Below are 26,640 nucleotides of genomic sequence, written 5' to 3' on the forward strand. Positions count from 1 at the left end.
TCAGGAAGCTCTTCAAGTCTATCAACATTTGTTCTTACTGTAATGTAAGTCCATGTCTTGCTTTGGTTCTCCGTGGTAGGGAAAAATAACCGTGCTGGAGCCTCACCATAATAAACTCTCACACATATTAAGGTATTTAATAACTCAGCTCTTACTATTACCTTCAGATAATATTACTTACCTGCCATACAGCCTGTACCTTCTGCTTTGGTCAGGTAAACACCTTGCAGAGTTCCCATTTTTATCCCTATCCCCCCCGACATAAGATACAAGTTATCTCTTTGTAACCACTTCTTGAAAAAATGCATTTCATCTCTCCTGAAAAACACTTTGCTACAGGGACAGTGATTCTCGGAACTGCTTGTTAGCACCCCCACTCCCACAGCACTGCTCCTCAAGTTGCTACCGTCTTTCCTATCCCCGTTTTGTGTATCTCTTAGTCTGTTTTAGCCACACAGGCAGTTGTAAGGTCCGTCCCACTGCAGTATGTGTTTGCCTAACAATCACCTTCACAGGGTCACTGCATCCTATCTGAGAGGGGAAGAGAAAATTTGGGCCCTAATTATATGAGTAAAGTTGCTTTTCCTCCAAGCTCCTAACATTTTCTCTAACACCTTACTAAAACCGAAAAACTATCTTCTAATAGTTACCTTCCTTTTCAGGTACCCTGGCATGATAATGTGCAAGTAAATAGAGTTTCTAACAATGTCTTACCACTGTTACTATACTACGGACACAACAAACATCCAATGGTGTACATAAAAACTAAGATACTATCATACAATACAGAAGCTATCCAATCTTAATCCACCAGCGTTTCCTTTTAAAGGGCAAAAAAATTACAATTATATTGTGTTCTACTTGGTGAGTGCACAATCTTTTTAAAAACCAATCTTCAATGATACAGACTTATGAGAACAAACAAAAATATCAACTACTTACACTACTTGTCACAGAGAGCTGCAAAAAAGATGGCAAACATCATTGCTATCCTTCGTAGAACATTCTGGTCTAACAAAAGACTCCAGAAGAAAAAGAAATGAAAAGATACCACTATACAAAAAAATCAATCACATAAAAAAAGTGCATAAGCAATTTATTTACAAATACACGATACTATATAAATTGGTAATTATGTCATGTTACCCCTACCCAAGTACAAAATCAGACTCTCTCCATCCCAGGTCCTAAATTACCTGCATGCAGTTTTCAGGGGTTATTTATATTATTCTCAGGAATATAGACTGGTTCCTATAATCAGGAAAGAGTTCCACAATCACATCTTCTACTTCCCAAACTCTGCTGACAACAGAAGTGTATTTCCTGCATGCTCCCAAGCCAGAATGAAGAAAAAAGTAATCAAATAGAGTATCTATTTAACAGGGCCACTGTTACCTTTCCTACACCTTTTCTTTCTTATTCATCATATTCTGTTCACACACAGCGGCACTGTCTTCAACCATTGCCGCAGTCCTAAATCCACTACATACCTGGGAGCTGGGCTGCTTAGGCTCGTCCACTCTCCCAGGAGACTCACTTCTGGCTCTGTGTCTCTCCGTCAAGGGAACAACACTGCCGGAGGGGCTAAATCTGTTGGAAGAGGAGCAAAAAGGGGTCTAATAGAAAAGTAGCATCAAGGAATTTAAAAAATAGTGATGTCTACCCTTTTCATCCCATGGCCGAGGAAGGGGGAACAAACTGAACATCAGATTACTAGAAATACTTTAATACAGATTAAAAGAAATACTTTCATGGAGTCAATATAGGATCTGATCCGAAGTAAGAAAGGTCTGCCTTAGTAAATGTAACAACAACAACAAAAAAGACATAGCAGATAGACCACGTGGCCTGGTAAAACTAAGGCTAAATAGAAGCTTCTATCCTTAAGTACTGGGAGACCAGACAAGCATAAATTAAAACTGCGTCTATGATTTTGTTTCCTCTATGTAACTATTGGGTTTTTGGTTGTTCCTTCCCCCAGTCCCCATGGTAACTTGTTACATATTTCAGACTGCTGATACAGATCATGGGGATTAGAAATCTTTGCATCCAAAGCCATTACTTCTGATACAGTTCTAACACTGCACAACAGTGTTAACACGGGGTCCAACAACTATTGTGCATGAGGAGACTTTGACTGTTAAGGACAGAAAAAGAGACCACCTACAGCGGATACAGGATAAATTCTCTGTGACATATATGTCGCTTTCAAGACCAGGTGTGAACCAAAGTATTAGCTTCTTTAGTTTTCATGCAGTCAATTTTAATTTATTTTTAAGAGTGGAAAAAACCAAATGGTCCCAATCTAAGTTGGTAATATTTCTTCATTTCAACCGAGACTTTCTTTCAATTTTCTTAGATTAAAATTATTGCTACTTCTACCAAAAAAAAAAAAAGTTCTGAAAACTGCAATATATTAGACAAAGAAAAGTGAGGCGTAGGACATTAGTAGCACTGGGGGAAAAAGAGACTCTCAGGCTTGTGGTGCCAGCAGTCATCGATGAACGAAAACGTTTGAAGATATTATCAAATGGCAAATGAAAAAAAAATCCAAACATCCAAAAAGCTTTTCTTTGGAATTACTGTGATTACACTAAAAAGAACAATCACGGCTGGTACCATCCTTCCTCTAATTTGCTGGGTGGGGGCACAGAAAAGTAAACAGTGCTACAAAAGAAAGTAAAAGTCCCCAAGGCCACCTACCTGTGTGGTAACATACCAAGGAAGGGCAAAGATGCCAGGCTCCCAGCTGATGATCAGCTCCCTGCCTGGAAATCCGAGGAGGCCCTGGCAATTACTGATCCTAGCGTGGCTGCAGCTGCTATTCTGATTCATGGAAGTGTCTAACTTTACCATAGTTCTCACAACACTGTGAATACTTCACGACTAGGAGCTTCCTGCTTTAAAAAAACAAGAATGCAAGTCCGTTGGCACACCTCCAGTTTCCCCAACACCAACTTATCTCGGCTAAGAACATCAAGTAAGGAAGACGCACTCTGTACCACACAGAGGGCCTGCTTCAGTGATGTCTGCTCAACAGCCACTAGACAAACAAGGAAAACAAGCCTTACCTGTCAATTTCACTGCTTGTTGGCCGAGCCACCTTGGCTCCTGAAGATCCTAAAGTGTAATTTTCCTGTCCCACGGAACCGTGGCCTGTCGTGTCGATCACCATGGCTGTGACTTCCTCTGCACTACTGCCATCTTCTCCAGAAGGCTGATTCTCCGGCCCGAGCCACTCCTCCAGATTCTCAGTTTTGATGTGCACTGCTCCAAGGACCCTGACTTCATCATCACTGCGGGCCCCTCGGTCTGCTACTCCTGTCTCCACGTACCACTGTCCTGCTCGGTTGATTCGAAGAATGGGCTCCCGGCTCTCTACATCAGAACTCTGTTCAATTATCTGAGGGCTGGTGGACTCCTCAGGAGGACTGAGCTCTCTGATATCCAGCACAGCGCTAACCTGACCTCGCCTGTTTCCCTTTGCGGTATTATGTCGTGGGCTAAGGGAACGGTTTAGATTTGGTGTAACCCTGTGAGATTCTGGAGGTCTTTCTGGATGCTTTGTCCTCGTTTGACTTAATTCGGCTTCAACCTCTGCCACATTAATTTTGAAATGAATACCCTCCAGGATCTGTGTACATTTGTCGATAATATGCTGCATCTGCAGAAAACTGGCGGCTGTCAGGTAGCTGATGATATCTGCCAGTTGCAGGCATATCCGCCCCGTATAACAGAAAGAGAGGAGCTGCTCAAAGACAGTAGGGTTCTTGATGACTGAAATGGAGACAGTACTCATCTCATTCAAGGACATGTGATCTCGGAAATAGGGTGAGCTGGCAGCCAGTACCACTTTGTGAGCCCGAAAAGCTTGTCCTTGCACATTGACCACAATATCACAGAGGCGGCCCTGCATGCGCAGCTGGTTTAGATGGCTCAGGACAGAGTTGCTGAAGTCAGGGATCTCCAGTTGTATGTTCCCACCTTTCTCCATGGTCATGCCTCAGCGTGTGGGCAGGCATTCAACCCTGCTGAAAGAGGAAACCACATTCATCAATAGCTAGAATTTCACTCCTCCAAGTAAAAAGAGGTAACTTTCCTTACATTTAGATATGGAAAAGAAGTACCAACAGGTTTTTCAGTTCAGGTTTCACAGCAAGATATCCTTAAAACCAAAATGTGATTGCTAGACTTCTGTAAACTCGAGCTATGTCCATACGTCCCTAATAAGCTGTGCAACATGAAAACAGAAGTTCAACAGAAGGGGCAAAAGCAGTTTTGACAGTTTTTTTTTGTTGTGGTGGTTGTTCTTTAGTCAAAGTATTTGCACACTGAATATAAAATCCTGTGACAACTTTTCTTTGGAGGAGAAATAAGCTCTTTGAATAAATGTAATTAACATGAATGGGTTGATCAGGTATCCCTCTTGTTAATAGTACATGCTGTGTGAGTTATGTTTATTATTTAAAAGGTGGCTAATAGCCCATGTGAATGCAAGCCATTATTTCTAAGCTCAAGAGTCAGAGACCCCACTAAAACGCTTTGCATTTAGGACTCTGAAGCAAACTCGAGGTTAGGAAACATGCCACAGCTGCGTGAGAACTCAGTGAAGTTGCAAAGAACTTGAAGTTCACTCTCAGAATTAGGAAAGAGTAGGTAAACCTACTTCTATCTAAATTCAAAGTTGGGAATTTCAGGGTGGTGATGATATTGATTCTGAAATTTCATTCCCCAAAACTGGTTAAAAAAAATAGAGCATTTACCAAGTATGGTCAATATTTTCACATTAAAAGATTTTTTAAAAATAGCTGAAATACTATGCTGTTATAACTGCATCCAATAGCCTTCGATGGTTGAGAGTAGGTTCTATAAATCTCAACAGGAAGACACTGACTCGAGCCCAATGTTTCATCTGTTAACTTTATAAGACATTACATAGTTACCTAAGATCTAAAATTTCAGGAACTTAGGATGACAAGCTCACAGTATTGCCCCGCATTTACGCCACACTTATCAGTAAATAGGGAAGTATATACACTGCTTTCAAGAACCAGCTTTAGCCAATCTGACCTTTTTCCAAAGCGTTTTTGTTTGTTTTGAAACTTTTAATCCAATAAGAGCCTCTGTCGATGCCATCATGAATTCAGATGTGTTTATTTTGGAGCCTACACCAGCGCCTTTTTTGTTTGCTCTTTCCGGCAATTCCCCAGTGAGGAGGAAGCCCCAGGAGTAAGGTCTTTACCGTCCGCACTGGAAGGGTGGAAGCTGTAAGAGGGAGAATCGGGAACGCCATGGGGTTGGCCACTCCGGTATTTGAGGGGCTTTAGTCTACGTTAGTAAGTGTGGGTAGCGGGGAACTGGCAGAAGGGCGAAATGTCACCGAGGAACGGGGGAGGAGAGGGGTGCAAGGCGTCAGGCTGGGGAGCGAGCAATCAGGTGAGGGCAGAGCCCCGGGAAGGGGGCGGCGCCCCGGGACCCCGTCCAGGCGGTAAGCGTAGGCGGGCGGGGAGCTGCCCAGAGGTGGGTGTGTGTATCTGGGTGTGTCCGGGCTGCGGTGGGGGAGGGGGCCGCCCATCCCGGGGTCCTGAGGGAGGGGCCCGGCGAGGGGGCGGGTCCGGCAGCTCTGCCCGGCCCGGGGCCAAGGGGGTGGAAGGTCTCCGGTGCCTTGAGGGTGGGGTAAAGGGGAGTGGCTGAGCGCCCCAGGAGTACGCTGCGGCGGAGCCCGGACAAGGCGGTCCCGGTGGAGGGCAGCGGGACCGGAGTGCGGGGCCCGAGCCCCGTCAAGGAGCAGCACCTACCTCCGGGGGTGGAAATGGGCCGGAATGGGCCGGAACACCGTCCCGGAAGTGAAACCCCCCACCCCCTCCCCCGGAGCGGGCGACGTGCCGGAAGGAAATCACTCACCCTTACACCGCCCCCCTTCCCCTCCCCCTCCCCCAGCGCTTTCCGTCCCTCGCGCCCCCTCCCCTCTCTTCCTTCTCAGTCGGCTGGAGGGCGGGAGCCCGGAGTCACGCGGGAGGTTGTGTCACCGCCCACAATGGCGAGGTGGGGCGGGGCGAAGAGGAAGGAGGTGTGGCTAGAGGAGGAGGAGGGGGAGGAGAGGAGGAGAAGAGGGAGGAGAGGGGGAGAAGAGGGAGGAGAGGGGGAGGAGCCGAAGCCGGCGCTGGCGGAGAGGGTGCGTCATGACGTCACAAAAAAGCATCCTTATATACCAGCGCCTGGCCGCCATCTCGGTCTTTCGAGGCTGGGAGTCGGTATTCAGTAGGTGAGAGTTTTTTTTTTTTTCATGGCTTCTTTGCTTGAGGCCTCCAGCTCTTGGCAGTTAAAAGTCACCTTATACAGGTAATTCCGGGCAGGTGGTGAGCCTTTGCAAGGTTCACAAGGTGAAGATGGTAGACGATTACGCGTTGGGCGCGGCCTAAACTCTACAACTCGGCTTGTGGGGGCTGAGCTGCGAAAAACCCCGGGCTGGCGTTCCCTGCCTGTGATGAAGCTTGCGTTGGTAGGGACATCTGAGATTGTTGATGAATGCCAACGGCTCTGATGGCGGCGATGCCGAGTCACCCGAGCGGGCCTCCTTCGGCCTCTGCTCAGGAAGGCCGGCGGTTGGGGTTAGTCCACGTGGTTCTCGGAATGGCTGCGCAGTTATTTACGTCAGTGGTTCCCAGCCTTTGTGCGATACGCTGTCTTTAACCTATGAGGTGCACCCTTCATAGTCACGAAACTATGGGTGGTGTAAACGACTCTGGTATAGATGATAGAAAAACGGCATGCTTAGACTTACTTTAGAACAAAATGGTATCTTAAAAATATTAATCTTTCCTAGGAATGGTGCTGGGCACGAATGCAATGTGGCTTTTGGTGGCTTCTAACGGACAGGTAAGAAACGGGTAAATGCAGTGGTAGGAATCAGATCTGCGTGGAGGTGGTCTTCTTGTTAAGCCTGTGATGGTTTAAGAGTAGTGGACAGAAGGGATTTCTGAAAAATTCTACTCTGAGGCCTAAGTGTTAGAATGTTGATAATTGACTTGGCTGTGCGATGTGTTTCATTGGATATTCCTTGTCTGTTTTCTAGTTCTGTGCCAAAGGGGTGGAAGTGGCTGCCGAGGTAAGTTACTGAAATTCTCTCACAAAGGGGAAGTCAGGTTGAAAGTGCTCCAATGATGACATTTTATTTGCTACTCTTGACTGTGAGAATGACGAGAATTATTACCACCGTTACAGTAACTGAGGCACACAAAATGGTGATTTAAAGAATTTAGAGATTGCCACTAAGTTTACATGAAGCTGTTTCTTCCTAGGTCCCAAAGTTAAAATTTCACATGCCAGCCATGGGCAAACAGGTGAGAAACCTTTAATGTAATCCATGTTTACTCATTAATTTTCTTTTTACAAATGTGAACTTCTGTACTCCGGTATTTTCTATTAAATGCTTGGGGAACTCGAGAAACAGATACTATGATGGTTGCATAGTTCAGCAGATTGGATAGTGAAGAGATAGACCATTTATCTGATGTATCTGAGTTGATAGTAAAACTGGTTTGGTACTAATAGCATAAGCAGAATGTCACCTACTTTCTCGTTCTTTTTTGTAGGCACTAAGCAGAATTAGCTGGAAGTTGAAGGGGTGAGTAAAATTAAATTGAACTAAACATTGGTAACTGGGCAAACATGAAAATTAATGCCATTAATGGCTTTTTAGAGTTGCCTTATGCCACAAAAAGCACTCCTACCAGGAAATGCTTGAATGCATTGCTGAATGCATTAAATAAATGGCCAGATCCTTGTCCTGTTACCATTAGTTAGGACCCTGTCATTTGGGAAAAAAAAAACCCAGCCTGTATGATGATAAGCAAATGCTGACTGAACATGAAGGTCTTAATTAGCTCTACCTGATTTCAGGCATTTTTTAGATTTGTGGGGGAGAAAATTCATCTTTTGCGTCTTGCTAACTATCTTTATTTCTTAGGTGGACTTGAGTCTTTGAAATGTCTGTGCCAACCATTTCTGGGGTAAGTATATTAACATTTTAGTAGGTCCAAAACTTACTGTGAATGTTGAAGTAGAATGCTTAACTACCATGTTACTAGTTTTCTATGGCTGATTAGTGAATGCATGTTGAGCATGCTCTGAACAGGGTTTTTGAAATGATGTTGGTCAAATGTCTGACCTGAAAAGAGCATGTAGACAAATTTAACACTGAAGGAACCCTGTGACAAAAACTCTGAGAGGAATTCAATGATGATTAACATTTTAATGAAATGTCTTATTTCTTTTCTAGCTTACAGGCCACTGTCCTGGATGGCTTGCTTGGGGTAAGACATAAAAACAGTTTTTTTGAAGTCAAAGTCTGTGTTTCTGCAGTATACTTTGTTAAGTGCTTTCTGGTGTTGCAAGGAGGATTAGGCTATTGTGAAGTGTGTCTAAAGCAGTATCTTTTTATTAGGTGCTGAGTTTGAAGAACTTCATATAAAGGTATGTATTACAATAATCTTACTTGGTTACTAAGCAAGATGCTGTTAGTGATGATTTTTGAAATTAAAAACAGATGGGAATCTCTCTGAAAAAAAGTGAAGATTTTAAAAAACTGAAACAGTATTGGGAAAACGTAAGAAATCTACTTAATATTATTTTATTACTAAATTTGACTAAATTTCTGCAGGTGTGAAGAGTTGGGACAGCTTACAAGGCCCGGAACAAGGAGTTTTAAGCCAAGGTACAAAAATCTCAAGTTTGGTTTTTATGTGAAGTGGTTTAAAGCCGATACGATGATGAAACCATAGTTCAGCAGACTAGCAGTGAAGAGCAAAATTGTCTTTCGCTCCTATCTGACGTATCTGGCTGCAGCAATCCTATCCATACCCTTGAAAAGTGAAATTAGCCATTCTACCACGAAATGTTCAGGGTTTGGATACCATAGTGGCTCATACACCTAGTTCTAAGGATGCACAACTTGAGAAAACAGGCTGATAGATTTTTGCCAGCAGATTTTTATGGCATATAAATCTGCATAGGTTACAGAGTGAATTATTCAGTTGTATTTGTTTTTTAATTAACAAACTTAATTCCAGACCATTTTCAGTATTCTCAGCAAAACTGAACATAGAATTTCTATATACTCTGTCTTCACACACCTCAGTATCAACATTCAACATCAGAGTTGAGACTTGATAGAATAGACAATTCTCATCCAAGTCCAGAGTTTACATTAGGGTTCACTCATGGTGTTATATGATGTATGGACTTTACCTACACAACTGTCATAGTGTGTGGAATAGCTTTGCTGTTATTTTTCAGAAAGTTAAAAATGGGGGAAATTAAGTAGTACAAATTATACATGAAGGGCCTTTCCCCCCGTTTCCAAACAGGCAGACTTACCAACGTGAAGATACAGAGGTAAGTTGGTCTCTGATCTGTATGCTAAGTTAGAATGTAACCAGTGATGTAGTGATTCTGCCAAATGAAACAGAATGATATCACTTCTAAAACCGTTCCATTTTGATCTGAGGTTACTTTATTAAGCATCACACAGGGTGGGTTGTTTTTTTTTTTTACCATGATTAACTTGAAGTTTTTGCTTTTAGGGCATTTATGAGAGCAGCAATCCAGTTAGGAGAGCAGCTTACCAGTTGAAAGGTGAGGCTTGAAAACATCAGTACGGTCATCTTACTCCAGAATACATGATGATCTCACTCCAACTTGAACTCTCTCACTGATCACTTGATGATTATAAAAGATCTGATATTCTGTGTACTCAAAATAACATTAAAATTGAAACAGAGCAATGTGACTAAAAATAGTTTCTTTGTCCTTACAGGCACCTGAATGGAAACTCATGAGATAGAGTATAAAATTTTCAGTTTCAATAAATTTTTATAAACCATCTGATCAAGAGTGCTTATTTCAATTTAATGGGATGAAGGAAGGGAAATAGGACATCTTTGTATTTTAAGACCCTATGACATTAGTTTCATTTAAGAAAAAAGTTGACCTTTTTATGTGTATTTTACAGGATGTCTTGGGCTTAAAAAAAAAACAATTTGCAGAGGAATATACTACAGCCCTTTTGTTTAGAATACTGTATTTTTGATTTAGAATAGTGACATGATTGGGGGTGAGCTGTATATTTTGCAGACATTTTCTAGGGCTGAATCCTTGTGTCAAAAATATTTGCTATTAAGCACCATGGTAGTGGATCTCTTGGAAGTGTTGATAGATGGTATAAGAAAGTGATTTGGTTTTCTCCCCCCCCCCCAAACATATTGAAAAAAAGCCTAAAAACGGGATTGTAAGAATGAAGTCAGTAGTACTATGGTTATACCAATATCCTTTAAGAAAATAGGTATGTAGTAGGAATGCTTATTTTGAAAATGCAAATTGGGGTTTTGGTCATTAATGAGTAATTGTAAACTAGTGGGTTCTCAGTTACTCCCTAAATTCCTAAGGAAACTGCTCTGGCTATCTCCATGTATGATCTCAAGCTGAAAAGCTGGGTTCCAGAATTCAAAGCTAGTGCTTATCCTTCAAATGCCACAGCTTTTAAGATAGATAAATGGGCTTTTTCATTTTTTAAGAAGCTGTACATTTATGTATTTTAAAGGGATCCTAAAATGAGCTTGGAAAGAATAAACATAATTTATGCTTCCTTCTTCCCTCTTAACTCCTGGTGTAAAGCTAGGGAAAGTGTTGGTGTATTGTGCTGCAGTTACTGCTCATCCCGAGCCATCCCAGCAAGAAGCCCAAGGCAGGGCCTGGACTCTGAGATCAGGACCTGCGCTGAGATCAAGAGTCAGCTGCTTAACCTACTGAGCCACCCAGGTCCCCCAAAGTCAATGCTAGCAGAAATAGACCCATAAATACAGAGAACAAACTTGATGGTCGCTGGTGGGGGAGGGGGGGAGCAGATGAATGAAGAGGAGTGGGAGATACAGGCTTCCAGTTATGGAATGAATGAGTCACAGAGATGAAAGGTACAGCAGAGGTATAGCAGATTCTGTTTAAGGTATAGCAGATTCTGTTTAAGTGTCATATGGTGACAGACGGTAGCTACTTGCAGGGAGCATACAACAACACAAAACTGGATTACTATGTTGTACACCTGAAACTAATATTGTGTGTCAACTATACTGCATTAAAATTTTTATTTACTTGGGAGAAGCAGGGAGCCCAATTGGGGGGGGGTGCTCTATCCCAGGACCCCGGGATCATGACCCAAGCCAAAGGTAGATGCCTAACCGACAGAGCCACCTAGGCGCCCCCTCCTTTTTTTTCAGATACAAAAAAATTAAAATGTGAAAAAAAGGTCAAAGCTTGCTAAGAATTAAAGTACCATTAGCAGCAAGCTGCCAGCATTTGAAATAGTGTATCTTTTTTAGGAGGCCTTCCCTATTGGTGATGTTGGTCTCAGGGCCTCTTCTGCGCATGGCTTCATCTAACACTACACTGTATCAATATGATCTGTGTGTCTTGTCTCTACCAGGCAAAAAAACTCCTTCAGGACGGGCTACAATTTATTAATTGTCATGCCCCCCACCCCCCCAGCTCCTAGCCCAGAGCTTGGCCTGTAATTAGTCATTCATTTAATTCACTCAAAAGATGTTTACTGATTATCTATTACATGCCAAACAGTGCTGGGAATAGATACTGCAAAGAACAATAACAAAAACAATACCTGCCCTCATGGAGCTTACATTCTATTGGGGCAAATAAAATAAACAAAATACAGTATGTTAGATAATGTGATTAGTGCTACAGAGGAAAAATGAAGCAGGGAAAGGAGGGCAGAGCATGCTGGTGGGTGGCAGGAGCTCACCTGAATATGGGTTGTCCGGGAAATCACCAAAAAGGAAGTACAGAGGTTTGAGGGAATTAGGGAGTGAACAATGAAATTATTTGGAGAAAAAGTGCTAGGTGACAGCTAGGGCAAAGGCCTGGACATGGGCTCATGCCTGGGGAACATCGAACACCAGTGTGGATGGAACAGAGGGAGCTCAGGAGGAGATGGTCAGCAGGTAGCAAGTGGCAGGTTACAGAGGACTTAGGAGGCCCCTGTAAGGTCTCTGGCTTTTCTCTAACATGCGAAACCACTGGAGGGTTTTGAGCAGAGGAGTGATCTGACCCTTACTGACAGACTGCTGAGGGGTAAGCATGCAAGCCAGATTGTTAGGAAGCTTTTGCTATGGAAGATGGTCACCCGAACCCGGGTGGTAGCCTAGAGGTATGAAAAAGTATCAGACGGTGGATATATTTTGAAGGTACAGCTAACAGACCTTTGAGACCAACACGTTTCTCCAGATTCACTTTCTTGATCTGACCATAAAACTGAGGACTGTTATGTGTTTACAAGAGGACTCTGGAATGTCTGGGAAAAAGAATGTTATGTGATATTAAAGCTACCCTTATGTGGCACTTAACAATCAGGGACATATGTCAGGGACTCTACTAGGCATTTTAAAAAAAATTTGTCAGTCAGAGAGCGAGCACAGGCAGGGGGAGAAGCAGGCAGAGGGAGAAGCAGACTCTCCGCTGAGCAGGGAGCCCAGCACTGGGCTCAATCCCAGGACCCCAAGATCATGACCTGAGCCAAAGGCAGATGCTTAACTGACTGAGCCACCCAGACAGCCCTATATATAATGCTCTTAATTCCCCTCCAAATTTGCCTAGCTATTTTTATCATTTTTTTATACCCCACTCACACATTTAATTCCCTCTTTTATTTCTATAAATATCATATGTTTTGTTGTCAGGCTCTGATAGTTCCAATACATTAAATACTTGCAAATCTGATTCTGTTTGTGTGTCTGCTGATAATGTCTCATTAGTAGCTTGTTTCCTTGGGTGTTTTGTGATAAAAAAAATTGTGAGATTATGTTCCTTGGAACTTTATCTTCAGCAATTCTTTGAAAACTGGGTTTAAGTTGTTTTCTTTTGCATTTGCTTTTATCAGCCTAGGAACACAATGAATCTCAGCTTGGAAAGTGTTCAAACCTCTGTTAAGTGTCAGTTTGTGGCTGTTAATGCTCAGAGCAGATCCCCAGAGCCAAAGCAAACACAGACAAGTTTCTTTATCATCACCCTCTACCGAGGGGTTCTCCTTTCAGGAACTTGTTTTACATGGGGATCTCTTATCTAACTTGTCAACTTACGCAGGAGGCAGTAGGCTTTGTTTGCCCGTTTCCCCTTATGATCCATCAAAACCAAAGTCCTAGGTCACACCAGATCAGCAGTACCTCAGGACATCAACAGCTTCAGCACCTAATTACATCAGCGTCGGGGATATTTCTGGTTTCTAAGGAGCTCCCTTACTTTCTTACTTGGTTCATTTATGCATTTAAAAAGATTCAAAGAGGGGCTCCTGAGTGGCTCAGTGGGTTAAGCATCCAACTCTTGATTTCGGCTCAGGTCATAATCTCAGGGTTGTGATCTGTGGGATTGAGCCCCACATCAGGCTCCACCACACTCAGCACAGAGTCTGCTTGAGATTCTCTCCCTCTCCCTCTGCTCCTCCCCCCGCTCACACTCTCCCCCCTCTCTCTTTAAATAAATAAAATCTTTAAAAAAATACGAAGATTCAAAATATTTTATTTAGGAATTTTAGGTGTTCTGTACAAGTAAGATTTTCTAGGATAGTTACTCTATCATATTGCTAAAGTGAAGTCCTAAGCTGACACTGTTTAAATATTCAACGATATTACACGAATAGTAGCTGTGCGCCAAAACAGATTCATTTACTTAACGCCCACTGCCCGAAATAGTAAGTATTCTAAACACTGGCCAAAAAAAAAGTATATATACTTTTACATATAAAGCTTGCATGTATTCTTTATATATATATATATATATATATTCTTGTTCCCTTTTTTATGTAATAGTGCCATTTTCTGAATCAGAACACTTTTGAGAAGCATAAAGATTACAAATTTTGATATATTGTTCATCATTTTGGAATTTCAGTTACTGAATTTTGACCTTGATAAATACTTTAAGTATTAAATATTTTGTTTGACAAAAGAGCAAGTACATGTGAAGCACTTCTGCCACATAACAAAGTATGATTTTTTTCTAGAAAAATCATGTGCAGTGTTTTTTTAAAGATCTCTGAATCTTTTATTTATTTTTAAAGATTTTATTTGTTTATTTGAGAGAGAGAGAGAGAGAGAGACAGCCAGCAAGAGAGGGAACACAAGCAGGGGGAGTGGGAGAGGAAGAAGCAGGCTCCCAGCAGAGGAGACCGATGTGGGGCTCGATCCCAGAACGCTGGGATCACGCCCTGAGCCGAAGGCAAACGCTTAACGACTGAGCCACCCAGGCGCCTCATATTTTTTGAGTAATCTCTAAACCCAACGTGGGGCTCGAACTTACAACCCTGAGATCAGGAGCCACACGTTCCACCGACTGCCAGTCAGGCGCCCCTGCCAGCAGAACTATGTGCTTTTTCCATACGACATCATTTTTACTTGAAAACAAGGCTGACACATTGAGATGATTCATATTTGGGTATCTGGCAGATATTTTCTAAAAAAAAACCAAGTAAGTTGGGGGCAGCTGGATGGTATAGTTGGTTAAGTGTCTGACTTCTGGTTTCGGCTCAGGTCATGATCTCGGGGTCGTGTTAGGCTCTGCACTCAGCATGGAGTCTGCTTGGGAGTCTCCCTCTGCCCCTTCCGCTCATGCTCTCTATCTTAAATAAATAAATCTTGAAAAAAAAAAAAAACCCAAAACAAAATATTGTAAGTTTGGAAAAAAACTGATGGTCTTTGTTGGCAATGTTGAAAATCAAGCTTTCTAATGAAAAACAGAATTTGGAAAGCTTGTATCTGTCACTGCAAGAAGCCCTTGCAGCTTCTTCATACTTAAAGACTTGTGACAAATTGGTGGTGATATTAATATGATTTTTTTAGATATTGTCGGCCGAAATGTCTCAACATTTGGAAGATTTGTATAACTCACTGTACCAATATTTTCCAAATGATCAGTGTGTGGTGTTACAAAAGCATGCATCAACCAATGGACTTTAGTAAAGTTTATCAATATGATTTCAGATTCTACACTGCGACTAATCTTTAAGGAACTTGTCAAGCTTTTGTACAGTATCAAAGAATACCCATAATTATCAGGAAGACTATTAAAATACTCCTCTTTTTTCCAACTTCACACTTACTTGAGGCCAGGTTTTCTTTATGTATTTCAAACAAAACAACATATGACAACAGACTGAATGCAGAAGCAGATAATGAGAATCCAGTGTCTTCTGTTAAGCAGTATCAAAAAGATTTGCAGAAACGTAAAACAACGTCATTCTTTAATTTTTGTTTTGAATAATAATTACTTTTAAAATAAAAACATGCTATTTGTGTCAACATGTCAGGGGTTCATTATTTTAAAATGAATTGATACATATTTAAGAAATCTTAATTCCTACTGTAGAAGAGCTTTATCGATACTCTTTGGGGTCCTCAATAATTTCCAAAGAGTTAAGTGGTCCTGAGACCAAAATTTGAGAACTGCTATTCTAGGTTAAGAAACAGGAGCCTAGAGAGGTTCAATGGCTGGGCAAGGTTGCATAACTAGAGGATGGTAAAGCGGGAATTAAATTCAGGTTTGTCCAACTCACGCAAGCTCTTTCTACCAAGTACACGGTCTTAAATAGAGAAGACAGACTCAGATGTGCACTGTTGTAAGACTTATATGGGCAACTGTTACACAGCTGTCTCATCTGACATTCTTACTGTGTACCTGGTTATTTCTCATGGTACAAAGTAACTCCCTTTCCTCAAAATAAGAAAAAAGTATCCTTAGTATTTTTAGGATGGGTTATGCTTAAAAAACCTCTAGCAAGGAATGTGATCAGTGTTACAGAGCTCTGGTTCTTCAGAGAAGGCAATACTGGAGCAGCTGTATAGATGCATTGTTTTATTCAAGCAAAGCCCAAGAGCATAAAGCAATCCCATCAGACTCATCGTCTGACAAATCTCTTCCCAACAAGAATTGTTCATAAGACAGAGCTCTCTTGAAGCTAATAATAACTATTGATGTCGTAGCTGGCCCTTGCTTACCTTGTTTTTAAAACTTGCAACACAGGATAAATGTAAATTCCCTAGGAAAGTGGGGAGATGGGATTTGAAATAAACTCAGCATCCTGTTTACAATCAGATTGTACATTTCAAAATCCTGGCTGTGTTGTTTTCACCTTTATCATTAAGTAGTTCCTTAATTTTTGAGAAAAGACTTAATTTAAAATTTCACCCAACTTCAATGATAAGGATCTAAAATAGTGACATTTCCCTGGATTTCAGAATAAGCATTTTGCTTTTTGTCCCTGAGAGGCAAGACTGAAGAAAAGCCGAGGGCTATCCAAAATGACTAGGTCTTTGAGATAACAATACAGGACTGATTGACTTCTGAGGACCAGGGGCCTTTGGTATTTGCAGCCTAGAAAATATTCTCTGGATTTTAGGTGTTTTCTGGAACTCTCATTTCCAGGATAAAAGACAACATTTTGGTTGGAATTAGGCTTTACACAGTCAATAGTGAATTACATTTATCCCATGGGGGATAAATGGACATAAACTGCATTTCCCCACCTATTAAAGGGAATCTCCAGAAATTCTCTCCACTGAGAAAGGGATACCCTTTCTCACCAGGAGAGTCCTGCCAGCAAGAACTTTCTCGCTCCAGAGTACACCCACAGATGGGGAGACTGGGTTCGAGGACATACTTTAGAGAAACGCTCCCCCTAACGGCGAACCACTTTTCTGCAGCAGTGAAGAACATTCACTCTTCTTGGTCTATTGAGTTTCATAGATGAGAACTGGAAGGGAAGCTGATTTTATTTTCAAACAAAAAACAAGTATAGGATTGCACTGCTTAGAGCACTAAGAAAAACAGGCAGGGATTGAAGACTGATACTTGGTACTTACAAATTACACATCAAAAGAATGTCAAGGCAAAAGTGAAGATAAAGTAGAAAAGAACACTTTCATTAATCAAGGCCTTGTTCCCATTTCATAATTATTAACTAATTATAAGCTTTGATTTATGTCACAGAATGTATAAGAGAATTACAATAGTTTCAGTATTCACTTTTCTATATATATTTGAGGTTGGCCCGAGATCAATATTTTCAATTACTTACAACTGAGGAGAAGTGTTATTCAGAGATTGATATAATAATTTTATTATTTCTTTAAAGATTTTATTTTTAAGTAATCTCTATACCCAATGTGGGGCTCAAACTTACAACCCCAAGATCAAGAGTTGCATGCTCTACCCACTTAGCCAGCCAAGCACCCCAATAATTATTTTTAAAAATACAATCACAAATAGAATACTGATTAATAAAATTACTGTTTTTCTTATACTATAGATATGTTTTCTTTAGACTATAAGATATATAAGTACACCTGTATCTGTTTACAGATAAATAATACCATTTTCTGACATTTGTGTAATGCTTTATAGGTTTTCAAAGCATTTTCACTCATAATTCCTTTCACACATCATTACTTCTGGTTCTGGAAGAGGAGCCCTGTGAGGTAGCCAGGACAAGCAGTGTTCCCATTTCAAAGAAGCAGGAAAGGAGGCTTATGTAACTTGCTCAAGGTGAAAAACTAAGATTTTATGACTTTCCTTTTGGTGATTTTTTTTTTTTTGCATTATATCATGATGCTTCTCACTATATTATGCTGATAGTTGAGATGTCACTATCTAGCTTAATTTACAGGACTCTCTTGATGAGGCTGGTTGAACTGACTGCCCCATCAACTGACTAGTCTAAAGGGGCAAGCATTTCCCCACATGGTCGGATTACCTCTGTCTTAACTATCCAGGTATGAAAAACACGATGAGAAAACACTAAGCTATTATATTACTCAGACAAAGGGCCATTTTCACACCTCTCCGGGTAACAGAAACTGCAAAAATGTCCCAAACAAAAAATCCTAGTAATGCATGTTATCAAGTCAAAATTGGATACCTTCTGTTTCTTTGTTGTGGTGAAGAATGTTGTCTGGATTCCTTCCACCTACAGACGTGCTTATCAGACCTGTGCAGAACTCCGCATCTGATTTCAGCCTTGGGGAAGCAAAGCAGACAAAACTCAGAAGCTCAACTTTCTGGACAGTACGGCTGATTCAACGAGCTCTTTTCTGCTTCTGAGTTTGCTGGCCAGGAGACCTGGATATGATAGGGCTTCAGTTCCTCAGAAGGGAGCGAATCTGGGGCATTGCTCATGAGGTCGTGCCCCTTGAAGGATTTAGGGAAGGCTATGACATCTCTGATGCTTGGTGCTCCAGTGACAAGGCATATCAGTCTGTCTAACCCTGGAAGTAAAACACAAAGGTAACAGATGAGAATGTAATCTAAGGTTGGGAGTGACTGAGTTTTTCCAAAGGTTGTAGAGAACTTTTAAATAAGAATCTTTAACTAGTTGCAGCCAAGCAGAGTTCCCTGCCTTTTTTAGGGAACTTCTGTTTGCTGGAAGGTTCTTTTCTGTCTTATTCTAGAAAAATGCTGAGGATGAATATTCACATGTTCAAATCAAGTCACAGCAATTAATGAGTCCTTACCAAGGGTTTTCTAAAGGTTGACAAAAATCAGGTGCTGTGCAGGGCACTCTAAGAACACAGATGGAAGTCCTTGCTGTCGAGGGCTTACAATCTAGGTGAGCTCCCGAGAATTTCTCACACTCCTCCTTGCTTGATAAAACAAGCAAGGTGAGCAACCATGGCGGAAGGGCACTGGCATATTCCTACTCTCACACAAACTGAATACTATGGAACAGTGCCTTCCAGACGCCTACAAATATGTCTGTGAGCCTCCAGGGATTTCAGCAATACTGACTTAACACTGAAGTTTTATTCTATTAAGAAATCTTCCAAATGCAAATTATCAGCTGTTTTACCTTTAACTGGTAAAGTACATTTTAAACATATATCAATGAAATGAAAATACTTAAAATCTTATAGAATTCTTGGGCTCACACCCTGTCCTTTTTACCCCCTCCTCTCTTCCTCTGCCCCTGCCTGGAAACTGAGCCCAAATTTGAGACATACGGTTATGGAATGAAATTTAGCTTGTCAAAGAACAGCTGTTTACCTAAGGCAATTCCTCCATGAGGGGGTGCCCCAAAATCTAAAGCCTGGAGCAGATGGGAGAGCAATTTCACATCTTCCTGAAATTCAAAACAGAATTCAATTTGAATACACACTGAGGGTCCACAGTAAGCTTAGGTGCTAAAGGGAAAAAACAGTTGAGTTAAAAAAATACCTTAAGAGGCTTACAGTTTAGCAAGAGAATAGGACAAGTCACAGATATTAAAACATGCAGAGAAATGCCTGGTACTCAGGAAATGCAGCCAATATTATACTGATAATGTGAACAGAGTAAGGCCAATCAAGGACACGGAGGGGGTGGGCTCAGAAGGGTAGGACGAAAGCAGGGAACTGTCCTATCACATTATTAAGAAAGGAACAGTGTCATGGGACACCTGGGTGGCTCAGTCAGTTAAGCGTCTGCCTTTGGCTTGGGTCATGATCCCAGGGTCCTGGGATTGAGTCCCACATCGGGCTCCTTGCTGGGTGGCGAGCCTGCTTCTCCCTCTCCCCCACTTGTGCGCTCTCTCTCGCTCTCTCAAATAAATAAAATCTTAAAAAAAAAAAAGAAAAAAAAGAAAGGAACAGTGTCAACTGCTGGTAGGTAGGACAACTCGGGGGCCAAGAACAGGACACTGGATTTGCTGGCCTTGCAAGTTAACTTATGTGGGGCACTGTGCGTAGAAATGTTGGAAGTGTATCTGATAATGGTTCTCTCACAGGCTACAGATCTGAAAGAAGTGGGGAGCTTTTAAGGAAGGAGTGTGAAAGCCTCACACTTACAGCCTTTTATTTAATTGATCTGGTGTGGAGTAGTGGGGTGGTTTTTTGTTTTTAATACTTTTCCCCTTGATTCTGTTCCAATGTGCAGCGGGGCTGAGAACCACCGGTGGCAGCAGCAGAAGCACTGGATTCTCACTGACTCATTTGAGAAGCTTAACCATGAAAGGAAGGAAGGAACTCGGCTGGGAAACTGATGACTGGATGCATTGAGTTGGGAGGAGAAACATGCGGGGAGGTCGCAATGTCCTCAAAGCTAATGGGGAGTCTGGGTTTTGAGTTCTCCAATCCTGCTCTCAAATTAAGTTCTTCCATCCTACCTCACACCTGTTAGTTAATCCCACTAAATGATCTCTCAGGATCAGACTCTCTTGAACATTTTCTTTCTTGAAATCTACCCTGGCCTTCAATGGAATCATCAAGAAGCTGCCAGGTCCTTAGGCCTGCATCTGTGGGGACTCTTCTTTTTAAAATCCTGATTTTCCCACTCTCTATCATTAAAATACCTCCCTGCCCATATTAAATGATACAAAATTCTTTCAAGCCCGGCTCTTTCTCTACATTATCAACATTTCCATGCATTTCTGACCGCATCATTTTTTGTGCTGTGTCGTGGTTCGGAGGTTAGGGGCTTAGGCTCAAGAGCCACCCTGCCTGGATTCGAATAGTGGCTCAGTTTACTTCTGTGCTGTGTGACTCTGGGCAGATTAATTAATCTGTCTCAGTCATTCATCTTTAAAATGGACAGAACAGGGGTATTTATCTCAAAAAGTAATTGTGAGGATTAAATGTCCGGGCATATATGGTCCTTAGTGCCTGGCACAGATGGTCAGTACTAACAAACGGCTATTATGATCATTTACTTTTCTAAGTCTTACACTAGAGGTAGAGAGACAAGCCAACACTGTTCTGTATCTAGTGAATCTTTCATTTATACCAATTAAAAATAAAACCCCACAAACATTCTGGAAGGCAGCGATGCTCATCACTATACCATCAATGCTGGCTAAAACAACAAATATTCTGGTTAAAAAACAAAACAGGTTAGAAGATGATGTTACCTTCAGCAACGTTGCCAGAATGTAACGCTGGAGCTCTGCATCATGGATTCGGATAGAACCACCTCCTATCTCACTGCCATTTAAAACCAAGTCATAGTGTTGGCTGCGGACCTAGAAGATTCACAGAGCCTTTACGTTAAGAGAAAATTTCTAGTTTTCTGTTCTACGGGTTGAAGACAGTGCAGCTATTGAGAGACAGTTTATTCACTACGGGCTCAAACCCGACCATCTCTTCTGAGGTTACCAGGACTGGGTCAGACGGAAATCTGAACGTCTTTGCCTTTGTTTCCACATTTCCTTTTTATCTGGAAATACAGATATGGTACCTTCTCAGGTTCGGTGTATAGGAGCTGGATGTCACTGGGGTGGGGAGCCGTGAATGGGTGGTGGGCTGACTCCAGTTCTCCGGGATTTTCCTCCTTGGGAAGGAAGAGTGGGAAATCCACAACCCAAAGGAAAGAGAACAGAGTTGGGTCACGCAGCACCAATCCTCTCGCTTCTAGAAGGTCAGCACATTCCAGTCGTAATTTTCCCAGCACAGAGCACTGCAAACAGAAGATATAAACATTGACTTAGCCGCTGTGACAGGTAGGCAGCAAATGATACAAGCTGGACTCTACAGCCAGGCCGTCCTCTCAGAAGGGATTAGACAATTAATAGATGAGACACCCTGAGCCTCTCAGGAGACAAAGAGCTGAGGATGATCGGATTGAAACATGGTTGAGAAGGCCCGTCCCACTCGGCAGATCGGGTGAGGATTTGATAACACAGTGACTGAGGGCACGGGCACTCGAGCGTGACTAACCTGGGGGTATCTCAGTTTGGCTACTGACTCACTTGTCCGCACCTTTTTCCAGAGGACAATGGAGATAAATCCATCTACTCCAAAGGCTGTTGTGGAGATCAACGGAGACACGACACAAGAGGTGCAACATCCATGGCGGCTACTCTGTGATTATTTTCCTGAATTATAATCACAGATTATTGTGTGGGGTGTGGTGAGGCTCTGAGGAGTGCCTGGCACACAGCTGATGGCCTAGTAAATGTCTATTAATTAGAGGGGCGGTATGGGGAAGAGGTCCATTTAAGAGTGTGACTTTTGAAACTAGACTTCATAGTTAGAAACCTGGCTCCTCCACTGCCTAGCTGCGTGTGAGCAAATTTCTAACCTCCGTGTTGTCTTCTTTCTTTTTTTAAAAAATATCTATTTATTTGAGAGAGAGAACATGAGAGAGAGCAGAGAGCACAAGCTGGGAGAGGGGGAAGAGGGGCAAAGGGAGAGGGAGAAGCAGACTCCCCGCTGAGCAGGGTGTCCAACATGGGGCTTGATTCCAGGACCCCGAGAACATGACCTGAGCCGGAGGCAGACGCTTAACTGACTGAGCCGCCCAGGCACCCCCATGCTTCAGTTTTCTGATCTTAGAATGGTAACTGTATCAGTCCTTCTCTCCGATAAGGTTGGCATGAGGATTAAATGAGTTAATATACACCAAGTACACAGAACACTGCTGAACAAACAGAAGTGTTCACTAAGTGCTAACTATGAAATACAGGGCTTCCCTGAGAAAGGAAACCATGCCTGGAAGACACGCACAGGGTGTCACTTTACGGCCCACTGTAGCTTACATTAAATATGCACCCAGGGTACTTGCACTGTGACATATTCAGAATGCTAATGCTATTCCTCATAAATCTGGTTTCTAGTTCTTTCAAGGAGTCCCAGTAGGAATTCCAATGGTACCTTCCTGAGAGAAGACCACCAGCGGTTTCGCCTCAGACCAGGGGAAAGCAGAATGACCAAACGAGTTTGCAGCAATATATTTATATAATACAAAATCCCAAGTTCTTTTGTAAGAAACTCATTGACAGTAAAATTTGTAATTAACTGGTGCATTCCCCAGCAAATTTGTCAGGGCTGTTCATGGCTGGTATTAAAAAATAATGTTGAAAAGTGAATTCATTAAAAACATGACTATGGTATCCAAACAAATTTGTAATTAAATAGCTTTCTTCACTCCACTATGGCAGGGGAAGGGAAAGACAGTGGGTTACACTTATGTATTTATTCAAAAGAAATCTTATAAAATTTTATTTATTTACTTATTTAAAGTAATCTCTACACCCGACATAGGGCTCAAACTCATGACCCCAGGATCAAGAGTCACATGCCCTTTCAAATGAGCCAGCCAAGTGCTGGAGAGTGGGTTACATTTAGCATTGAAACAGACCTCTGAAGCTTTTCCTTTGGAAGAAACAATGATATGTACAGCACAAATACAGATTAGAAGAATGGACTTGATAAAGTACTAATCAGACACCACTGCTACAAAGAAATCATATTACACTTTAGTGCAAGAATGAATTTATATCACACTTGACTTTTCCAACATATTTTCAATATTCATGTTTGACACATAGTCCATACTTCTGTACATTTTACAATGATCTCTATGGCTAAATCCACTCCACAGATCTCCTGAAGAGTGGGGAGTTAGCCAGGGCATGGTGGCACTCTTCCCCTCCCAGCTGCTGCTCCTGAGAGGAAGGGTCCTGCCTTCACCAAGTAGGGCCAGAAATGTCTGCCAGCCCAGTAGCCTTCCAGCAGTCTGGTCTCTCCCTCCACAGTTTTAGAAATGCATTATCTACAAAAGTTTGGGATTACTAAATTTTCCTAATCTGCAAAACCTTGAAAATGAAAATATTTTTTCACGGCCCTACAAGGAATACCAATAGTCTACCTGAGTGGCTTTCCTAATCGGAGCCAGATCTAATCTGTGTGAACCATGCCAATCATCACAATTATGACCGTGTGAGCAATGCTGATGGAGGCTGGGAGCTGATGAAGAAAACTCTAGTTCTGACACAGTGCAGTATTTGTAAGTGCTGAAAGCTATTTATTAATAGAAAAAACTCACGTAGAGCAGCCCCATTTTATGGAATTAACAGTCAATTTTAAATATGTACTATATACGCAGGAAAAGAGAGGCATCATGCAGCATCAACAGCACAGACGTTCACAGTAGTTTCTCTTACTGCTTTCTTGTGCTCCCCAGCAGTCAGCAGGACCACATCATCCTCTCGGATTTCCATGAGTCTGATTAGTCCCGATCTTTGCTCCTCCAGTATGGACTGAGCAACTGGAGAATTCCAATTTCTACTGGCTTTCGGGAATACAGGTAAGACTTCCTGTGATAAGGAAAAAGACTCACTCACATTTTTTTAAAAAGTGGGGGTGATTTATTTTTCTCGTCATAGAAAGATATCTTATTCCCAACAGAACACGAGATAATCTTCATTCCCTCCCTCGACACCTTCAAAATGATACTAGAGGAATTACAAAAGTAATCTCACCATAATCAGAAACTAAAGGGAATAAAAGGTGGGGAGACACCGGCAAAGAGGTTTCTGCAAATTTGTGGCAGGCAGCAAGTGAATGGAATAGGAACAATTATAGCAGAAAGATGTAGGAAGCTCTGGCCTGGAGAAAAACGGAGCAGTCTCAGCACAGAAGGAACTGATTTTACCCTGCAGAAGCCTGGTTTCTTAGGGTAATGGCCAATGGCTCTGCTGCTCCCCCTAAACTGAACCTACCCGTTCACGAAGCTCCTCCAAGGACCCTGTGTTCCCAACCAGCTTAAAAAAATTTTTTTTCTTTATGTAAGCCTACATCCAATGTGGGGCTTGAACTCAGGACCCTGAGATTAAGAGAGATTAAGAGTCACATGCTCCACCCCCAATCAGCTTTTTATTTTTTTATTTTTATTTTTATTTTTTTGAGTGTGAGGAATGTTTTATTTTTACTATTTTGACTGCCCCGTATTTGATTCTCCTTTTTTTGTTTGCTTTTTATTTTTTATTTTTTTTTAAAGATTTTATTTATTTATTTGACAGAGACAGCCAGCGAGAAAGGGAACACAAGCAGGGGGAGTGGGAGAGGAAGAAGCAGGCTCCTAGCTGAGGAGCCTGATGTGGGGCTCGATCCCAGAACGCCGGGATCACGCCCCGAGCTGAAGGCAGACGCTTAACGACTGTGCCACCCAGGCGCCCCTTTTGTTTGCTTTTTAAATGCCTCATTCTGGGATGCAGGCGGAAGAGAGGCGAAGCAGGTGATGGAGATTAAGGAGTACACTTGTGAAGAGTACCGGGTATTGTAAGGAAGTGCTGACTTACTGAAACTAATATTACACTGTATGTTAACTAACTGGAATTTAAATAAAAACTTAAAAAATGCCTCATTCTAAATATATACAATCAACAGTCATCATACTCAAAGAAATTATGCAGTATTTAAAAAGAAAAAAAAAAGGACCCTAGAGGAAAGAGGTAGTTTAGGGACCAAAGGAGGACTGAATCCTCAAAGCACTCAAAAATATATTTTATCAATAAAACCAGAATAAAATATGATGGAAAAAACCAAGAAACAGCTACTGGGACATAAACATGATTGCTGAAAAGAATTCAACAAAAGAGCTGAAGAAATCTCTCAGAAAGAATAAAAAGGACAAAGAAAACGGTGGGAAAGAACATGGGGAAAAAAAAAAGAGAGAGACATACGCAAGTTACAAAAGGAGGTCCAAATATGACTAAAAGAAAGTCCAAAAAAAGAGACTAGAGAGAATGACGAAGTCAAAGCAATTGGTGATAGAACTTTCCACAGATGAAAGACATGAGCCATCATATTGAAAGGGCCCTGAATGCAAAATGAACCGAATGTACACAAATTGAAATTTTGGAATGTCAAGAATCAGGAGGCTGAATGTCTGGAAAACAATCAGGTTTGCTGTAAAGGAATAAGTTCTTATCAGCATCAGACTTCTCATCAGTAACAGCAGGTATGACAGAAAAAAGCAATGCCTTCCACAAGCCAAGGCTGTGCTAATACAGTAGCCACCACTCACACGTACCTATTTAAATTAACTGAAATGAAATAAAATTAAAAATTCAGTTCCTCAGGTATACTAGCTGCATTTCAAGCATCCGATGGCTACACTGGCTAGTGGCTACCATACTGGACTATGCAGATGCAAAACACTTCCACCACCACAGAAAGTTCTGTTGGACAGCGCTTTTTTTTTTTTCCTTTTTAAAAATTAATTTTAGAAAGAGAGAGAGCTTGCAAGAGAGGGCAAGTGGGGGGAGCAAGGGGAGAGAATCTTCAAGCCAACTCCCCACGAAGTGCAGAGTCCGACGCGGGTCTCGATCCCAGGACCCACGAGATCATGACCTGAGCTGAAACCAAGAGTCAGAGGCTCAACCAACTGAGCCCCCTAGTCACTGCAGACTGCACTGTTCTAAAGGGATATGACTGCCAATTCCGAATTTTATACTAAGCCAAATTAGCAATCAAGTGTGAGGTTTCGAACATAAAGACATTTTTAGATGAGGCAAGTGTATCTCTTGTGCACTTTTTTTTTGTTAAGATTTTACTTATTTATTTGACAGAGAGAGAGACAGGCAGCGAGAGATGGAACACAAGCAGGGGGAGTGGGAGAGGAAGAAGCAGGCTCCCAGTGGAGGAGCCCGATGTGGGGCTCGATCCCAGAACGCCAGGATCACTCCCTGAGCCGAAGGCAGACGCTCAACGACTGAGCCACCCAGGCGCCCCTCTTGTGCACTCTCTTAGGCAGTTACTTGAGGATATACTGCAGCACAAATAAGAAAGAGGAAGATCTGGGATCCAGGAAGAGCAGCTTCAACGCAGAAGAGGA

General features: G+C 42.0%; 2 protein-coding genes, 1 long non-coding RNA gene and 9 other non-coding genes across 22 annotated transcripts in view; 10 read left to right on the plus strand and 2 right to left on the minus strand.

The window, feature by feature from the left end:
• ZBTB37 (zinc finger and BTB domain containing 37) overlaps positions 1-5,978 on the minus strand; it is a 27,902-nt gene extending 21,924 nt beyond the window's left edge. For 3 of the 6 annotated variants that reach the window (XR_015722876.1, XR_015722874.1, XR_015722875.1), the window contains exons 1-3: positions 5,071-5,978; positions 3,072-4,031; positions 1,491-1,590 (exon numbers count right to left, since the gene is read on the minus strand). Coding sequence is in view for 3 of the 6 variants with exons in the window: in XM_087858763.1 (XP_087714889.1) it covers positions 1,491-1,590; positions 3,072-4,000 (1,029 nt within the window). In the remaining 3 variants the exon portion in view is untranslated. The remainder of the gene's footprint in view (positions 1-1,490; positions 1,591-3,071; positions 4,032-5,070) is intronic. The other 3 variants (XM_087858763.1, XM_087858765.1, XM_087858755.1) reach the window with 3 other exon arrangements.
• Positions 5,979-6,149: 171 nt separating this feature from the next.
• Positions 6,150-9,885, plus strand: LOC123801414 (uncharacterized). Of its 3 annotated transcripts, XR_006782218.2 has the most exons (12): positions 6,150-6,265; positions 6,827-6,879; positions 7,076-7,108; positions 7,302-7,343; positions 7,596-7,627; positions 7,970-8,012; positions 8,282-8,315; positions 8,447-8,475; positions 8,663-8,716; positions 9,369-9,396; positions 9,585-9,636; positions 9,818-9,885. It is a non-coding gene; the product is annotated as an uncharacterized LOC123801414 (long non-coding RNA). The 3 variants fall into 3 exon arrangements; XR_015722888.1 differs by having other exon boundaries at positions 6,151-6,265; positions 9,585-9,885; XR_015722902.1 differs by having other exon boundaries at positions 6,227-6,342; positions 9,585-9,885.
• Positions 6,474-6,553, plus strand: LOC123801467 (small nucleolar RNA SNORD74). Its single transcript, XR_006782236.2, has one exon. It is a non-coding gene; the product is annotated as a small nucleolar RNA SNORD74 (small nucleolar RNA).
• Positions 6,941-7,002, plus strand: LOC123801474 (small nucleolar RNA SNORD75). Its single transcript, XR_006782242.1, has one exon. It is a non-coding gene; the product is annotated as a small nucleolar RNA SNORD75 (small nucleolar RNA).
• Positions 7,454-7,521, plus strand: LOC123801472 (small nucleolar RNA SNORD77). Its single transcript, XR_006782240.1, has one exon. It is a non-coding gene; the product is annotated as a small nucleolar RNA SNORD77 (small nucleolar RNA).
• Positions 7,838-7,898, plus strand: LOC123801468 (small nucleolar RNA SNORD44). The gene has a single exon (XR_006782237.1). It is a non-coding gene; the product is annotated as a small nucleolar RNA SNORD44 (small nucleolar RNA).
• LOC123801473 (small nucleolar RNA SNORD78) lies at positions 8,143-8,207 on the plus strand. The gene has a single exon (XR_006782241.2). It is a non-coding gene; the product is annotated as a small nucleolar RNA SNORD78 (small nucleolar RNA).
• Positions 8,515-8,598, plus strand: LOC123801465 (small nucleolar RNA SNORD79). Its single transcript, XR_006782234.1, has one exon. It is a non-coding gene; the product is annotated as a small nucleolar RNA SNORD79 (small nucleolar RNA).
• On the plus strand, positions 8,761-8,840 carry LOC123801469 (small nucleolar RNA snR60/Z15/Z230/Z193/J17). The gene has a single exon (XR_006782238.1). It is a non-coding gene; the product is annotated as a small nucleolar RNA snR60/Z15/Z230/Z193/J17 (small nucleolar RNA).
• Positions 9,435-9,511, plus strand: LOC123801466 (small nucleolar RNA SNORD47). The gene has a single exon (XR_006782235.1). It is a non-coding gene; the product is annotated as a small nucleolar RNA SNORD47 (small nucleolar RNA).
• Positions 9,673-9,749, plus strand: LOC123801464 (small nucleolar RNA SNORD81). Its single transcript, XR_006782233.1, has one exon. It is a non-coding gene; the product is annotated as a small nucleolar RNA SNORD81 (small nucleolar RNA).
• A 3,673-nt stretch (positions 9,886-13,558) lies between the features above and the next one.
• The window catches only part of DARS2 (aspartyl-tRNA synthetase 2, mitochondrial), a 28,764-nt gene continuing 15,682 nt past the window's right edge, over positions 13,559-26,640 (minus strand). Inside the window, exons 13-17 of one of the 4 annotated variants that reach the window (XM_045811409.2) lie at positions 23,966-24,118; positions 21,259-21,477; positions 20,933-21,043; positions 19,096-19,171; positions 13,559-18,320 (exon numbers count right to left, since the gene is read on the minus strand). In XM_045811409.2, coding sequence (XP_045667365.2) covers positions 18,106-18,320; positions 19,096-19,171; positions 20,933-21,043; positions 21,259-21,477; positions 23,966-24,118 — 774 coding nt within the window. In that variant the 3' untranslated portion in view covers positions 13,559-18,105. The remainder of the gene's footprint in view (positions 18,321-19,095; positions 19,172-20,932; positions 21,044-21,258; positions 21,478-23,965; positions 24,119-26,640) is intronic. The other 3 variants (XM_045811408.2, XM_045811407.2, XM_087858750.1) reach the window with 3 other exon arrangements.

This window comes from Ursus americanus, chromosome 2 (genome assembly GCF_024610735.1).
Source record: "Ursus americanus isolate L20-20 chromosome 2, mUrsAme1.1.p, whole genome shotgun sequence".
NCBI lineage: Eukaryota > Metazoa > Chordata > Mammalia > Carnivora > Ursidae > Ursus > Ursus americanus.